This window comes from Callorhinus ursinus, unplaced genomic scaffold, assembly GCF_003265705.2.
Source record: "Callorhinus ursinus isolate GAN/ISIS: 27379988/994484 unplaced genomic scaffold, GSC_fseal_2.0 scaffold8, whole genome shotgun sequence".
In the NCBI taxonomy this organism is placed as follows: domain Eukaryota; kingdom Metazoa; phylum Chordata; class Mammalia; order Carnivora; family Otariidae; genus Callorhinus; species Callorhinus ursinus.
The window spans coordinates 43,193,494-43,207,630 of record NW_027397070.1 but is presented as its reverse complement, the minus strand read 5'-3'; the positions used below and the strand labels follow the sequence as shown (position 1 = coordinate 43,207,630).

At 47.9% G+C, this 14,137-nt stretch overlaps 1 protein-coding gene across 1 annotated transcript in view; it reads right to left on the bottom strand.

Moving 5' to 3' along the window:
* Nucleotides 1-3,551: 3,551 nt before the first annotated feature.
* The window catches only part of TTC9 (tetratricopeptide repeat domain 9), a 29,939-nt gene continuing 19,353 nt past the window's right edge, over nucleotides 3,552-14,137 (bottom strand). Inside the window, exons 2-3 of the mRNA XM_025870469.2 lie at nucleotides 6,095-6,277; nucleotides 3,552-4,452 (exon numbers count right to left, since the gene is read on the bottom strand). Coding sequence (XP_025726254.1) covers nucleotides 4,373-4,452; nucleotides 6,095-6,277 — 263 coding nt within the window. The 3' untranslated portion in view covers nucleotides 3,552-4,372. The remainder of the gene's footprint in view (nucleotides 4,453-6,094; nucleotides 6,278-14,137) is intronic.

Sequence of the window (14,137 nt, the reverse complement as noted above, 5' to 3'; positions counted from 1 at the left end):
GAGCTGTGCAATGGTGAGATGTAGGGTACCTTTGGAAGAGGACCAGGAGGGGAGCCTGGACGAGTCCGTGGGAGAAATTACACGGAGGACCTTGTGTGTTATGCTGAGTTGGGCCTTTATCCTAAAAGGGGTGAGGAGCCACTAAAGATGTTTAAGCTGTGGAGTGACAGAATCAGATTGTGTTTTAGAAGGGGAGCTCTGACAGCAACAAGAGGGTGAACCATAGGTACAAGGAGCTGGCAACAGAGATCCAAATTAATTGCAGAATTAAGAATTTATGTGTGTCAAAGAGCACCATAAACAAAATTTGAAAGCAGAGCACTTGGAAAGCATATTTGCAATGTTTCTTGACAAAAATAATATTCTTAATAAAATTACATATTGAGAATAAACATACCAATATCAAATAAATAGAAAAATCACAAATAAACAAGTACAAATGGTCAGTGGGCATTTGAAGATGTTATTCACTAATAATCAAAGAAGTGTGAGTTCAAATAACATTGACATACTATTATTTTCCTACTGGACTGGTAAAGATTTGGTAAATGACCATACCCACTCTTAGTGAGGTTGCAGGGAACAGGGCACTCTCAAGCCGGCAAATAGGAGAGTGTGAAGTTTAGTACAAACTTTCTGAAGGCAGTTGGCAACATATATCAAAATTCTTAAAGGATAGCTAAGCAATTTCCTTCTTGGATTTTATCCCAAGGATATAGCCATAAGTGTGTGCAAAATTTAGCTACAAGAATGTCTGCTGCAACATTATTTACAATAGAGAATGGGAACAAATGAAATAATCACTATAAGGAGACGGGCTACCAAGTGAGAGTCCATCCGCATAATGAGGATGCTGTTGAAAAAGTTTGAGAGACACACAAAAAATGTTTCATTCATAATATAGTAAGGGAAGTAGCATAAGGTGCAAAAAAAGTGTCTGATAATGCTTCCATTTGTGACAAAAGAATATATACACATATATTTGAAAAATGCATAAATGTTTCTGGAAGGATATACAGTACAAGTAATCAGAGGGAAACTAGATGCTGGCAGATAGGGTGGGAAGGAGATTTACTTCTTACTATAGAACTTTGTGTCCTTTTTGAATTTTGTATCTGTATGAGTATTACATATTCTAAAATATAAATACACATTTTGAAAAGTAAGTTACTAAAGAATATACACAGTGTAATCCAGTTTTTGTTAAAAAAAAAACCATCATGTGCATGTGTACATTTATACCAAAAAGAACTGAAAGATAAGTCCAAAAGGATAGCAATGTTTGTCTAGGGTGGTAGGATGCTGGGCTGGAGTTTGTCTTTTTTTCCCCTGCTAAAATTTCTACAATACACATGTGAGGCTTTCATAACAATAACAAGAAAAGTATAATTTTTTCCACAAAGAGTCTATTACAAAAGTCCAAGCAGGAGATGACAAAGCAGGTCAGATCCAGGATTAGTGCTCCAGGTCTGGTTCAGCAGTGACATCTGCAAACAAAGCGTGTCATTAAATCACGGTCCCCGTTTTGGGGAGGGATGGGCAGCAGGAAGCTGAAGGTCTGCTAGGGTGAATAGACCTGATCTTGCTTAACAGCTTTCTGAAGTCCCTGTTGGACAAATGCACAGCAAGTTCAATCCCTCCACCCCAAACATCGAACAACACCCCCAGGCAATTTTTTACTTTGGGATCACTTAACTTTGGGTCACAGTGAATGGATTCCAGTAAGCAAGTGTATGCGAACCACCAGACAGGCAGATGGCCTGTGCCCAAGGTTGTCCTCCCCTAGTTCTGGTTTTCCACCTTCTCTTTAGAAGGATGGAGACAATCTTATCCCCATCTGTACAGCTCTGCCCCAACTTACTTGTTGAGGCAAGACCTCTCTCCTGCTCTGTTTCGGGGAGAGTTAGTCTGAGTCCTTCCTGACGGCATGAAGACCAAAGGAAGAACTGGTTCTGCAGTCCACCCTTGACCTCATCCCCTTCCTTCAGCTCCCGACAAGCAGTTTGCCAACTTGCAAGCTTTCTGGGCTGGAGGCTTGGCAACGGGGGAGTTTTGCACATCTGCTTATGCTGTGTATGATGCAGGACGGTTCTGAGTTGGGGACGGGTGAAGTCATTCTGGAAGAAGAGGGCAGAGGGAAGGATCTGGTAGGGGTTGGGGGAGAATGTGGCAGCTGTAACAGCATTTCCTTTTCCTCTTCTCCAGAAGTGAGCTATAGGCAAGCAACTGCGGGCCCCTGGGTATTTCTAGCACCTTCTTGAAGCCCCCGTTGGAAGCCTTTCAGGAGCTATGTGAATATAACCTGGACTGCTGGCTTCTGGGCCCCTCAGCAGTGATTGGATCCTGCAGTGGTGGAGCCTCTGATTACACGTAGAACCCATAATTAACTTTGTGTTTCCTTTCAATCTCTACCTATAATTGTGAACCTTCCCCAGTGCTGGGGGAACGCTAGGTGGGTTTGGATATGCGCCGACATCAGAAAGTAGAATGAATAATACACAGAAATAACTGCTAGGTCTCGGCTGTCTTTCCTGGCCTGTCACTGCCCCGATCACTAGGGAGTCTGGTGTTAGGGACCTTTTTTAACCTTGGACTAAATACAGAGGCAGCCCACGTACCATCATGGGCATAGTCAAGGCTTTTCAACTCAATACGCACCGTCTTGCTCCCTAATGGTGGTAACCGCTCAATATAATACTTTGTAGAGCAGCAGCGAACCATAGGTTAGTTAGGAGCTAGAGCTCTGGAGTCAGACAGACCTGCTTCAGATCCTAGCTATGTCACTTAAGGCCATATAACCTTGGGATAGTTAATATTTCTGGATTTTAAGTTTCCTTATCCACCTAATGGGAATAGTATCTCATAGGGTAATTGCAGGAAAGAAATGAGATTATACATGTAGTGGTCTAAGGATAGTGCATTTCATAAATGCTATTAACATTATTGCATCTGTATATATTTTAATTTGTACAATATTGTCTCACTAATCACACAAAAAATACACGAAAGTGCTTTGAAAAATTTAAAGCATCATATAAATTAAAGGTGTCATTGGTGATAATCTCATATGAGTATTTCTCAACTCTTCTATTTCCTTAAAGACCGGGTCTACATCCTCTGTCCCACGGTGTATTGCACAATGATAGGCAAACAATAAGCCCTCAGTAAATGTTTCTTATTTGACTAAAGCAACAGGGCAGAGCGTAAAGAGCATAGATATCAGGAGACTAGGCTGGGCTAAAATTAGTTTAAGGCAGGAGAGCCAGTCTGCAGTCATAATTTATTCATTCAACAAATATTTGTTGAACACATTCTATGTGCTAGATATTGAGTCCAGATAATTTCATCAAAAGGAGGCTGTACAAATCCCCACAAAGCCAAGTCCCTGGGCAGGCTCCACAGCGCCAGCCCACTCTACCGCACAAAGGCGGCAGCTTAACATTGTTTACCACCAGACAAACGGCCCCTTGCTTTGGGGGAAGCCGTACATAGCTCTGACTCAGAGCTGAGGGAGGGAGTGGGCCGCTTCCAACAGAAATGACAGGAACTGCTGCCTGTTAATTTATTTTTATTTACACTGACTTAGTCCACAGTTCGATCCTGAAGGCAATACAATGCTCCTTCCCCTAGGATGTCACCGCCCCTCCCCTCCGTCACCTCGGCGCTTCAGCGCTCAGCCTTGGCCCACCTCACCCTGCCGCTCTGCTGTGGCCAGCTGCCTGCTGGGTGGGAGTCCGGGAGCATGGTATGTGTGGTCACCAGAGGGCACTGAGAGTGGGCTTCCATGGCATGTGAATCCTGGCAGTCTCAGATCCCTGAGGGGGAGAGAAGAAAGCCAGGCCGAGACCACAAGTGGAGGGAGGGAGGCAGGGGCTGAGGTGACTGGGGGCAGGGAATCCAGTGTACAAATTCACTGTCTGTTGGCTTCACCCAAGGCTTCTGGTGTTTGTCTCCTCCCTGGAGTTGTCACGGTTGCCTTGAGATGCTCTGGTCTGTCGGCAAAGTGTGAAGGGGTCCGGCCCGGGGGCTCTGTGCCTGCTGCCGTTGGGCTGGTACACTCAGCAGGCTCTGCCTCTGTCAGAAGCACTGGCCAAAGTCAAAGCTACGGCAGCACTGTCGGCCCTGTAAGAGTCCTCTCCGGCTGTCCCCGAAGAAGTTAGGTCCCTCTCAGTAGCTGGCCTGCTAGAGAAGGGGTGTCTCCATGGCAGGCAACCTGCCAGGTTCCAAACCTGCATGTCTCCTTCTTTTCACACTGGGAGCAGACAGGTTGTTGAGGGGCAGCCGAAGGAAGTGGGGAGAAGGGAACAAAACCTAGGAGCGGCTCTTCGCTGGGGGCTGCCTGGGAGTCCCGGCTCTGGGGCGGCAGCAGCTGTTACATGGCTTCCTTCTCTCTCTGGGAGCATCTGCTGAGCTTCATCTCCGTCAGCTGGATGTACCGAATCACGTTGGTGTCTGTGAGGAGGGAAACACATCTTAGGGAGCACCTGGGCGGGGGGTGCGGGGAACTGTCGGGTCTACACAGAATCCTACTTTGTGCCACGCTTGTTACCTTCATCATCTATTTCACATCATTGCAATCATGCCAAGTACGGGTCCTCATCCTCACTGTGACAAAGGGGAGAACCGAGCCCCCGGAGAGATGAAGATGCCCTGGGAGCCCCGTGGTTAAGTGGTGCATGCGACTTGGCAGCCTGCCTCCCCTGGGGAGCATAGTACCTTCTTCATACAACTGCTGTGAGGACCGAAATAGAGAAGTCTGAACGTGCTTCATCCAGTGAGCAATAAATATTCACTGAAGGTAAATTTTTTAAACTGAAGAGTTTAAAATGACTTTGCTTCGTTGTCTTTTGTCCTTTACGTAAGGTCAGGTACCCACCTCCCCAGAAACGGGGGCATCCCCCCCCCCATTCTAAGGCATTAAGTTAGTGAGCAGCCTGCCTGGGATGTCATATGAATGCTAATACTCAGAAATGCCAGGGGTAGCATCTAGCAGTGCTGGCATATAGGAGGTGTTCAAGAAAATTCTGTTAAATGGGTCCAGTTCTTAGTCTTCAAGTTGCCTAGAGTATAGAACACAATTTATATACAGAAAAAGAACCGGTGACACATAAAAATAAAGAGAAGGGATATGGGCATTCTTTAAGAATATAGAAAAACGTATACATTTAGATATTTGCAAACTGATCCTGAAGTTCTTAAATTCTTCTTGGATGGAGAACTGCATTTTTTAAAAAATCAGCCAAGTGAACAACCATGGTAACACCAAGTCAAATTTGTTGTTTAAATGTTACCTCCTCAGAGAGACTCTTCGTGACCACTTGGTGTAGAACAGCACCCCCTTTACTCCTGGTTCTTTTACTCTGCTTTATTTTCTTCCTAGCGCTTAGCATGACTAAATATTACATTATCTATCTGTCCATTTGTTTACTGTCTCTCCTCCTCCGTTATAACATAAACTCCTGGAAGGTAGCAGCTTCCTTTTATTCACTGCTATCTACCCAGCATCTAGAATAGATCCTGATCCACTGTACCTGCTCAGTAAATGTCTGTGGAATAGGGAGCACATTGCTCCCTATTGGGAGAATGAATGAGTGGCTGAGCTGGTGGATATGAGTTTGAGCGAACGGTCCAGGTAATGCAGGCTCTAAGAAATGGGAGGTGACCAGAGAAGTCAGAGCATGCTTCCTGGAAGACGCTGAGTTCAGCACCAAGAGTATCCATTCATATTCTGTCTCGCCAGCTGGAGTGTGAGGTCCTCACAAGTAGGGATTCCATCTTCTTATCTACATCCCTGGCATCCAGCACAAACCGTGGCACGTAACTCGGAATTCAATATGTATTTATTGAGTAAGCAGAGAGAGCTGGCTTCTGGATTGGAAAAAACCCCAAAGAATTCCATATTCTATTTGAAAAGAGGTGCCCCAGCTCCCTGGAACGCAGACCCCAGGCAAATGCGTGGACTGTTTATGCTCCTCATTTCAGGTCCTGCCCCACGCCTGGCCCCGCCAGCCAGGACAGCTGTGCGTCACGACGGGGAGGCCTCCGGAGCTGCCAGAGGGGACTGACGGTAAGAAAACAGCAATTGCCACCTTACCTGTTGGCTGTCGGGTCCTTGCTTCCTTCAGGTAGTAGAGGGCTTTGTCGTAGTCTCCAAGGTGGTAGAAGGCCACACCAGACCGGTAAAGGGCCTTGAAGTTCTCTCCTTCCTTCTTTAGAACTTTGAGGCAATACTCCTTGACTCGCTCGTAGTTTACCAGCTCAGCCTGGAGCAGGCAGGCTATGGAGGAAGGGAGAGAGAAGGGAAAAGGCTGTAACACAGCAGACTCTGAGTGTCTCTCTTTGGTTCTTTCTCCCTGCCCAGAAAAGGTGGAATTGTGTTGGGGTTTTATGCTGGGTTGTATTGCCATGGGATTTGTCATCAAATAATCTAGGGTTCTAGGACCCACTTTCATCACCAGCAAGCTGTGTCACCTTGAGTAAGTTACTTAGCCTTGAAGTGTAAGATATGTTGGAGTCCTAACTCCTAGTGCATCAGAATGTGACCTTATTTGGAAGTAGGATCTTTACGAAAAGGTAATCAAGTTAAAGTAAGGTCGTTGGAATGGGTCCTAATACAATATGTCTGGTGTCTTTATAAAAACACACACAATAGGGGCGCCTGGGTGGCTCCATCAGTTAAGCCTCTGCCTTTGGCTCAGGTCATGATCTCGGGGTCCCGGGATAGGGCTTGTGACCTGGAATTGGGCCTGTGTCATTGTGCTCTGCGCTCAGTGGGGAGTCTGCTTCTCCCTCTCCCTCTGATCCTCCCGATTGCTCTTGCTTGCTTGCTCTCCCTTTCTCAAATGAATAAGTTAAAAAAAATTTTTTTTAATTAAAAAAAATGCCACTATAGACTGAATGTTTCTGTTTTCCAAAAAATTCATGTGTTGAAAACCAATCCCCAGTGTGATGGTATTTGGAGGTGGGGTCTTTGGGAGGTGACTAGGTCATGAGGGCTGAACCCTCATGATTGGGACTAGTGCTCTTATAAGAGAGACCTTAGCGAGCTCCCTTCCCCTTCTGCCATGAGGACATGGCAGAAGACAGCTGTCTATGAACCAGGAAGCAGACTCTCACCAAACACCGAATCTACTACCTTGACCGTGGACTTCCCAGCCTTCAGAACTGTGAGAAATAAACTATGTTGTTTGAGCCACCTAGTCTATGCTATTGGTATAGCAGCCCAAACGGACAAACACAAACAGGAAGTTTGGACACAGAGGTGAGACGATGTGAAGAAACACGGGAAAAAGATGGCCATCTATAAGCCAAGGAACGCCTGAGGCCCCCACAAGGTAAAAGAGAAGCATGGAACAGATTCTCCCTCACAGGCCTCCAAAGGAACCAAGTCTGCCAACACCTCCATCTTGGACTCCTGCTTTCCAGAACTATGAGACAATAAATTTCTATTGTTCAAGCCACCAGTTTATGAGACTTGTGTTGCGGCAGCCCTAGGAATAAGCTACAAGAGGCACTGACAAAGCTAACTGTGGCTAACACTTGTCAAGTGCTCACCTGGTGCGGGATGCTCACGTCATTGCTTTACTTGTATTCCCCAACATAACCCTCAGAATACCATGATGTAGGGCCGACTGTTATTCCCATTTTACAGGTGAGGAAACTGAGGCCCAGGAAGATTAGGTCATTTCCCAAGGGCACACAACATGACAGAGGCAAGGCTGGGATTTATTTATTTATTTATTTATAAAAGATTATTTATTTATTTGTCAGAGAGAGAGAGAGAGAAAGCACAAGCAGGGGGGACAGGCAGAGGGAGAAACAGGCTCCCTGCTAAGCAGGGAGCCCTATATGGGGCTCGGTCATGACCTGAGCCGAAGGCATACGCCTAACCAACTGAGCAACCCAGGCCTTCCAAGGCTGGGATTTAAATCAAAGCTGCCTGGCTCCAGTGCCCAGGTTCTTTGTCGCGTTGTTGAGGGGATTCATAAAATAATGGCCATAAAGTATTTAACACAGGGCTTGGCACAGAGTAAGTTACGCCCAGTGTCATTTAATATTATTATCATTCTTTTCAACCTTCTCACACCCCTGCAGTGACAACTGCCTCTGACTTTCCTCAAGTTCTCATTCATGCAAGTTTGTCTTTGCATTTCCTGGGAGTAGGGGCCTTCTGATGGGCCAGTGCCCAGCCCGTAGAGAGCACACCTCATGACCTGTGAGGCCCCGTGTTCCAGGCAAGAGGAAGCTGGGGCTGGCAGGTGTCTGTGGTGAGGCCCCTTCCTATTTTCTATCAGCCTTCTCTGAGTGAACCATCACTCCTTGAAGCTTCCTCTCACCAGCCATCTGCTGCAGGGCCAGAGCCAGGGCCAGGAAGCTCGCAAGACCCTGGAGAGTGAGGCCCCCTTTCTTTCCTTGTGTGCCCAGTGGCCTCCCTGCCTCACCCAGCTCCCCACCCTGCTGGGCTGCCTCCCCCTCCATGCGATCATGCAAATGTTTAGTAGGCACTGAGTGAAGATTGAGTTATGCGTTGGAGGGATTACCAGAAAGGGGGAGGGGGAGGGGCAGGGAAAGGCACCTCTCTGCTTCTTCCAAGTGAATAAAAAGAGACGTAGGAGGCAAGGGCACCTGGGTGGTTCAGTTGGTTAAGCGTCTGCCTTTGGCTCAGGTCATGATCCCGGGGTCCTGGGAGGGAGCCCCGCATCGGGCTCCCTGCTCGGCGGGAAGCCTGCTTCTCCCTCTCCCCCTCCCCCTGCTCATGCTCCCTTGCCCTCTCTCTCAAATAAATAAAATCTTAAAAAGAGTGAGAGAGAGAGAGAGATGTAGGAGGCAAAAGCGCTCTTCCCACCAAGACCAGACTGGGTGGTGGGGGAGAAGGCTGATGGCTGCTCCTTGTGCTCAGATTCCTCCCGCATGGGAGGAACCGCTGTGTCTCTGGGATAGAGGCGAGTCACTGATTTAAATCTTCGGAGGTCTAACTTCAGCTGTTTTGATCCCTTAAATAACTTCCCAGGGATAAGAATTGCTGATTAGGAGATCAGATCTTTCATTGGACATTTTGCGGCGGCGGGGAGGGGGGAGGAGGAATACCCACCCACATCCTTCTTGCCGACTAAGGGGGAGGTGAACCACACAGTCTCTGAAGTTAAAGGTGTGAGAACCAGGAAGTGGAAGAGAATCACCCCAGATCTAGAAACTGACCCATCAGGTTTCACAGGCCCCAGGGCAGAAAGCCAAACAGGGAGACCAAAGTGAGGGGCTGCTACCCCCCTTAGGTGTGGGTGGCTGTGGTCACAGAAAACCATGTGCTGGCAGCCGGGTGTCCATCCAGCCGAGCTGATGCCACCTGTCCTCTCCTCCCTCAGCTATGGGGATCCCTCCCCACCCCCCAAGCTGTTGGAGCCCGCCCTGGTGCTCACACAGCTCTGTGGACAGGGAGGGCTTTCTGTCGAGAGGTTCCTGTGCATGGACCTCACTGGCTACCTGTGTGGGGTTTGGCTCCAACACCTGCTCCCAGAGCTAAAGGATTTCCTGTCTGGGCTCCCACATGCCTCATCTGGTGTCCTTTCTGCCCAGGCAGGGCAAGCCACTTCCTGTCCATCTTCAGACAGACACTTCTGTTGGCTGACCTGAGCAGTGTAGGAAATGGGCCTTTGTCTCTTTTAAAAACAGCTTCTGAATGCCTAAAACGAGGGTGGGGTGGGGAGAAGAGGAAGCAAGAAGGCCTGGAAATGGAAACAGACCCTCCTCCCCCCAGGGGAGAAGGGAGGATAGCCATCAAATTCTGGGAATCCTTCATTGAAAGTGTTTCGAATTCCCCAGTGGCTCCAGATCCAGTGGGAACTGTGATACTTGGCCGTGGACCAGGTTTCAGACCCCGTGGGAGGTGGCGCCAGGCAGGTTACAGGGTGTGGGGGCCCCTGCTGGCACAACAGGCGGAGCCCAGGAAAACGGAGAAATCTAGAGTCAGCTTGGGTCCAAAGGGGCTGCCGTCCTAAAGGCTGGGCCAGGGTGGAACCCAGGCAAGAAACCTGGGGTGCCAGCCAGAGCTCTTAAGGGGAGTCTGGGGTGGAGGGGGTAAGAGTCTGGAAGGCTACCCCCAGCCCTAACTATAGGTGATTTTTGAGGCACCCCTGTAGTTTGGGTGGGGAGCTATTTTGGGGTTCACATAACAAGCCCAAGGGAGAGGTAAGATGGGATGTTTGTAGGCACATCCTTAGAGTGGAGAAAGTTCAGAAGGAGAGGTTGACCAGCAGTCTCAAGATGTTCCTTCCGCATCCCTATGCCCACCACGCAGGGCCTGTGGGCTGCAGTCGCATCATCCCAGTGCCCTTGCTTCCTCTCCACGGTTAATCCCTTGCCCTGGGTCAGAGGGGGTGCTCGGTGCCTCACGTACACTATGTCTTTTCATCTTCATGGTAACTGTGAAACAGGTTCTATTTAGATGCTTCTTTTTTTTTTTTTTAAGATTTTATTTATTTATTTATTTATTTGAGAGAGAGAGAATGAGAGATAGCACGAGAGGGAAGAGGGTCAGAGGGTCAGAGGGAGAAGCAGACTCCCTGCCGAGCAGGGAGCCGGATGCGGGACTCGATCCCGGGACTCCAGGATCATGACCTGAGCCGAAGGCAGTCGCTTAACCAACTGAGCCACCCAGGCGCCCTAGATGCTTCTTTTTTAGACGATGAAACCCATTCCAGAGAAATTAAGTCACCTGCTCAAAGTCACTCAACTAGGAGGTGGTAGAATTATGATATCCACCCACTTCTGCCAGGATCTCCAGACTTGTGCTCTTGGCCATGGGTTTCTGTGGGTCTGTGTTTGAAGCCTTCCAAAACCCATGTAACCCCCAGTAAAAGCCACATCGCCTGTGTAAACTACCTTTCTCTGTGTTCCAGGGTCAACAAGGCAAAAAGCAATGCCTAACTTCACTGGGCACTGTTCAGGGTGCTGGGATCAGTGGTGAACCAAACACTCCATTCCATCCTGGAACTAATGGGCTGGTGGGGAAGGCAGACGTTCCATTGTCTTGAGTACTCCCATGTGCCAAGACTGAGAAGAAAGGAAGAGAGGGAGCACGCTGAGGGGGAGGGGCCCTCAACCAATATAAAGTATCATGGGAGGGCTTCATGGAAGAAGTGGTATTTAAGCGGGGCTCTGAAGACTGAGTGTTTCTCAACCTTAGCACTATAAATATTTTAGGCTGGATAACTTTTTGTCATAGGGGGATGCCCTGTGCATTGTATGATGTTTAGCAACATCCCTGACTTCTACCCACTAGATGCCAGTTGTGACAACCAAAAATACGTCTCCACATATTGCAAAATGTCCTAGGGGGGTGGGGGAGGTAAAATCCTCCCTGTTTGAGAACGAGTGATCTAGGTGGAAAGGAGAAAACGCTTTCTAGGCAGAACCAACAGAGAAAGAGATCGAGAGGGGTGGAAGGGGGAGATTGAATTATTTGAGGAGTTTTGAGGAACTGTGCCTAGCTGGAGCAGAGAGACTGAAGGGTAGGGTTAAAAGGAGGGAAGCTGGAAAAGCAAGAGGAAACCCGGACACCTAGACCCTTCTGGTCCATGTTGAGGATCTGGGACTTTATTCTTAGTCACGCTGGGATGATGAAATGGTTTGACTAGGTTGATTCAAGTGGAGGCAGAAAGGGGAGAAGGATCAGTTCAAGAGGCATCTAGGAGACAGAACTGACTAGCATTAGGGAACCTCTGAAATATTTTCCCTCTGCTGTTATATTCATGTGGTTAGAGCCCTTCATCCAGGAGGGCTTAGACTGCCATTTTGGATTCACTGATGATTCAGAAATTTCTTCCACGTTGTTGTAACCTGGTCTGTGTTTGAATTAAGGTTTATAATATGACAGTCTATGTGCTCTGCTATATGGAATGGATCAATATTTTAAAGAGTACTGGGCTGGGAATCAGAGAGCTCGATTCTAGTCCCACCTTTGCCACTAGCCAACAGTGTGAGAATCACTTTCCCTTACTGGGCCTCAGTTTCCTCTCTGTAAAAGGAGGGACCCTCACTTGGCTGATAACCTCTACTCTCCATTTCAATCTAACAGCCTATGAATAAAAATGTTGTCCACTTGATAGAAGGATGACACTGTTTCACTGGTTTCTCTTCAAAAGAAACTCTGTTCTCCCTACTACTTATGGTGAGGCATTTTCTGTTGGGGATGACACTCAGAACTTGTAGGGCAGTGATCAAAAGGGCTTCTGTAAGACAACTTTCCATCTACAAGGAGGCTTTTTTTTTTTTTTTTTTTTTTGCATAGAGATTGGGTTATGCAGTCTTCCCAAGGCCAGGCTCTGGGGCAAGATCTTCCCTTAAGGGAGTAAGCTCTGCCTCTGTCAGTCAGTATCAGCAGAGGAGGCTGAGAACTCGGGAAGGCAGGTCTCATGCTGGATGGAGAGGGAGCTTGTTCCTGTCTGTGGCCTCGACTCTGGGTATATCTTTGGATTCAAAGATGCGGTCATTTGGTGCCAGAAGGGGTATGAAGCGGGGAGACATGTCCACAGTGGACATGAGAAGATGGGAAGAAAAAGGAAGCCCTTTTGAGAGAAATGTTATTAACCTTCTGGTCTCTGGGTCTTCTGACGTGTTTAAGCAAATGCTACAGCTAAGCCATGGAGGATTCAGACAAGCTTCTAGTCATGGCGGGGAAGAAGTACTAGGAGAGAAAAGCCTTCCCCAAGCCAACGGTGGTGACAGAAGTGGTGGTAAATTTGGGGGACAAGAAGTGGGCTGTCAATGTCCAGCCATCCTTGCACATGGAGATTCCTCTTCCATGGTCAACCTTGGGTGGTTAGGGTATGTATGGTTTTATAAAATGAGCTGGCAGGCTTTCTTAGCTCCGCAAAGGGGTCTGTGGTAGGAAAAAGTTAGAGAATCGGCAACTGAAAGAACCCCACTGCACAGTCATGCGCTCAGGACAGTGGAAATCCTACGTTGGATGTTCCCCAAAGCAAGCACACTGAGACCTCAGGCCAAAACACGTCAGGTTCTACTGGCTCTGGCACCTGTGCTGTTTTTGTTTCTCCTGCTGCGCGCAGGGCACAGTGACTGCCTAGGCGAAGTGCCACTCGCTGGCATGAGATGAAAGGAAGCTGGACAAAGGGGGAAGAACTTCTTACAACTGGACTGGCTATAGCTGGCCCTTACCAGCTGCCCAGAAGGGAAGCATGGGCGGGATGGGAGGGAAGGAAGGCTAGACTGGGACCAGGAGTGAGGAGAAGGATTTTGCCTCCCTTTACGGGTTGAACTGTGTCCTCCCCAAAAGACATGTTGACGTCGTCATCTTCAGTATCTTAGAATTTGATCCTATTTGGAGAAAGGGTCTTTGCAGAGGTCATGAAGTCAACACGAGGTCACTAGAATGGGCCCTAAATTCAATACAGCTGGTGTCTTTATAAAAAGGAGAAATTGGGACACAGAGACAGAAACACACACATAGGAAAGACGGTGTGAAAAGACACAGGTCGAAGGCGGCCATCTACAAGCCAAGGAACCCCAGGCCACCAGAAGCTAGGAGAGAGGCATAGAATAGACTCCCCTCACCCCACAGCTCACAGAAGGAACCAACCCTCCCCATACCTTGACCTTGGACTCCTAGCCTCCAGAACCGTGACAACAGATTGCTAGCATTTTAAGGCACGGTTTGCGGTGCTTTATTACGGCAACCTTAGGAAACCCACACACCTTGCTGGTCATTCCTTTGAGAGGTGGGCTTGGGAAGTGGCTGTCACATTACTGGGGAAAAACTTTCCCAAAGGGGACAAAATTATTTGGTTTTCAGATTTATTTTAAGGGGCAATGGCATAGTAGTAAAGCAGAAGGAGTTTGGATCTGGACAGAGGTGACACTGGGAATATTTAACCACTGGGACAGGTCATAGCCAACCGGAGAGGCATGTGGTATTGTGCCAGCTCTGGGGTGTCCTGGCGGAACATCAATCGCTGGATCTGGAGATACAGTCCTGGGCTGCAGTCCAGGCCCTTGGGCATGTCACTTAATCTCCCTCGGCCTTACTCTTCTCGTGTATTAAATGAAGATAATAATACCTATTTTGTGGGAACTCTTGTGATGATAAAATGAGATAATTAAAGTATGTTATATGTTTCACACA